The sequence below is a fragment of the Nansenia antarctica genome (genome assembly GCF_963989245.1).
Source record: "Nansenia antarctica genome assembly, chromosome: 1".
NCBI classification, from domain to species: Eukaryota; Metazoa; Chordata; class Actinopteri; order Argentiniformes; family Microstomatidae; genus Nansenia; species Nansenia antarctica.
The window spans coordinates 101,705,313-101,707,812 of NC_137674.1; the positions used below are offsets into that span (position 1 = coordinate 101,705,313).

The window sequence follows — 2,500 nt, forward strand, 5'->3', positions numbered from 1 at the left end:
TGGACCGATCGCTAAGCCACGCCCCCTTTGAAAACTCTTAGGGTTAGGGTCAGTCAGACAGTGACTGACTGACCGACCGTGACTGAATGACATTCAATGACTTACAATGGCGGGAGTTGGCAAATTTCTGATTTCTGATTTACCACAGCAAGTAATACACACGTTTTTTAAAAGATGACAACAATATTTGGTCTAGAAACTTTTCACCGTCAGATATTAGCGACTTGTTTGTCCGAGTTTTCTGCCTGTAGTGACTTTTGCTGCGATATGATTGGACAATTTCTATTTTGGGGGCGTGGTTTAGCGATAGGTCCTCCATTGCATACTCACAGTGACGTCACACCAGAATTCAGCCACCTCCCCTATCCTCATGGTGGTCAGGAGAGTCTCCCAGATCTCCAGCTTGAACATGTTGCCGATGACGACCTCCATCGGCACTCCCACCACCTTACTGTCGTCCAATACCGTGCGGTCGTCGTCACACAGCTGGGTACGGAAGTGGAACACCACCTGAGGGACGAGAGGGAATGAGTGGGGTGGGGGGAGGGGGGGGGAGGAAGACGAGGAGAGGGAAGTGGGGAATGAGGGGAGGAAGGAGAGGAAGAGATGGAGGAGAGGATGTTTGGAAGTGGAGAGACATGGTGAGGAAGGAAGGGGGCAGGAAAGGGGGAGAAAGACAGAAATGGTATTAGTCCTGACTGTTTAACCCCATCCTGATTAGATACCATTTCCCCATACCAATCAAGGGAGTTGGTCATGCAAGCACTGACACTGAATCAACCTTTGGTCAGGCCGTGACCTTCGCCTTCAAATTTACCCTACATTAGAGCTTGTTTATTGTACCAGGGGAGGCTGGTGGAGGTAGAAATGGGAGGACAGGCTCAATGTGTTTGATGCCGTTCCTCATTCCATTCCCTCCATTACAATGAACCAGCCATTGTGACACACTAGCCCTGTTGTTGTGGCCAACTGTCCTCTATGGAGGGCAAGAGGTCAAGACCTCTTATGACATTATTACTAATGGAATGAGACCATAAGTGTCATGTGACCAGATAGATTATGACATTTTTACAAGCCTCGTGAAACAATGATAGTATACGTCTTTTTGTCATTTCATGCAGACAAAACAGTCGTCTATAGTTGACCTCTCAACCATCTGATGAGTATAGAGCATAGCGTGAATCGAGAGTATTCATGTGATGAATGAATGAATTAATGAATGAATGGTCTTTATTGTCATTGCTACAGTACAGGTACCAAACAACGAAATTTAGGAGGGGTGTGATGAGTAAATAGTAGAATAAACGGCATAATATACAGCATGCAATCAGGTGAAGGGTATCTTTCATCAGGGGAGGTTGGTGGAGGTAGGAATCCCATTGTAATGCATGGAATGGAACGAGGAACATGCACATGCCTCCGCCAGTGTCTCCACCTGTTTGTAGTAGATCTAAGTGAGCTAGGCTGAGGGTTAGGGTTAGGGTTAACCCAGGATTAGGGTTAGGGTTAACCCAGGGTTAGAGATGCAGAGGTTGAGGCCTACCTTGGTTCCAGTGATGAAGCGGGGCAACTCGTCGGTCCCGCCGTGTAAGATGGTCTTCTTAATGCCCTCCACGCCCCTCAGCATGGTCTTATCCATGTCCCCAGACGGGGGGAATGCAGGCTCGCGTGGTGTTCTGTGCATATCTGTAGGTATCTATGTCTGTGCGTGTGTGTGTGTTGGTGGACTGTGGGTCTGCATGCATGTAGCTTTGTGTGTTTGTATGTCTGTATGTCTGTACAGGTGAGAGGTGCGTAGAGGTATGAATATGTGTTGCGCCTTGGGTATTAGGACAGAGATAATAAGATTAGGAATTCCCTCCCTCCCCCCCTCCTCTCCTCTTCACCCCTCCTCCCTTCTTTTATCCCTTCATTCATCCCTTCATTCCTCCTAAGGCAGCATTTTGGCTGATGACTACTGCCCACTAGAAACATCCGGCCAAACCCAGACAAAGAAGAAGAAGAAGAAGAAGAAGGTTCCTCCTCTATGATGATGATGCTGCGTTCCTCCACCCGTTTCCTGAAGCGTGAGCATCTGTTACCACTTCAGGGGAGGCCGATGGAGGTAGAAATCGGAGGATAAAAGGTTGACAGATTGGGACACAGAAACAATGTGTCCCTCCCATGTCATATCCTGAGTTGTTCACATGGGTGTAGTAGAGCATCCATAGAAGCTTACAGTGGAACATTTCCAATTCACATTGCACAGGAAATTTAACAATATAAGGATGGGTAGATGGTGAATGTTGTACTGAATACTAAGAAGCGCTAGGCAATTATTGTGTGGACTCGTTGACCCTGCCTACACACATCTGCCTCCCATGTGTGTGTTTATGCGTGCGTGTGTGTGCATGCGTGTGTGTGCCTGCCTGTCTGGCTGCCTGCCTGCCAATGTGCCTGTGTGTGGTGCGTCCTATTCTTCAACTGTGTCTATACTTCTCCAAGGCACTACCAGAACACT

General features: G+C 47.8%; 1 protein-coding gene across 1 annotated transcript in view; it reads right to left on the reverse strand.

Moving 5' to 3' along the window:
* Positions 1–1,639, reverse strand: part of aipl1 (aryl hydrocarbon receptor interacting protein-like 1) — a gene marked incomplete at both ends in the record, with an annotated part of 6,215 nt that extends 4,576 nt beyond the window's left edge. The window contains 2 exons of the mRNA XM_080544678.1: positions 331–510; positions 1,544–1,639. Of these exons, the coding sequence (XP_080400804.1) occupies positions 331–510; positions 1,544–1,639 (276 nt within the window). The remainder of the gene's footprint in view (positions 1–330; positions 511–1,543) is intronic.
* Positions 1,640–2,500: the final 861 nt, after the last annotated feature.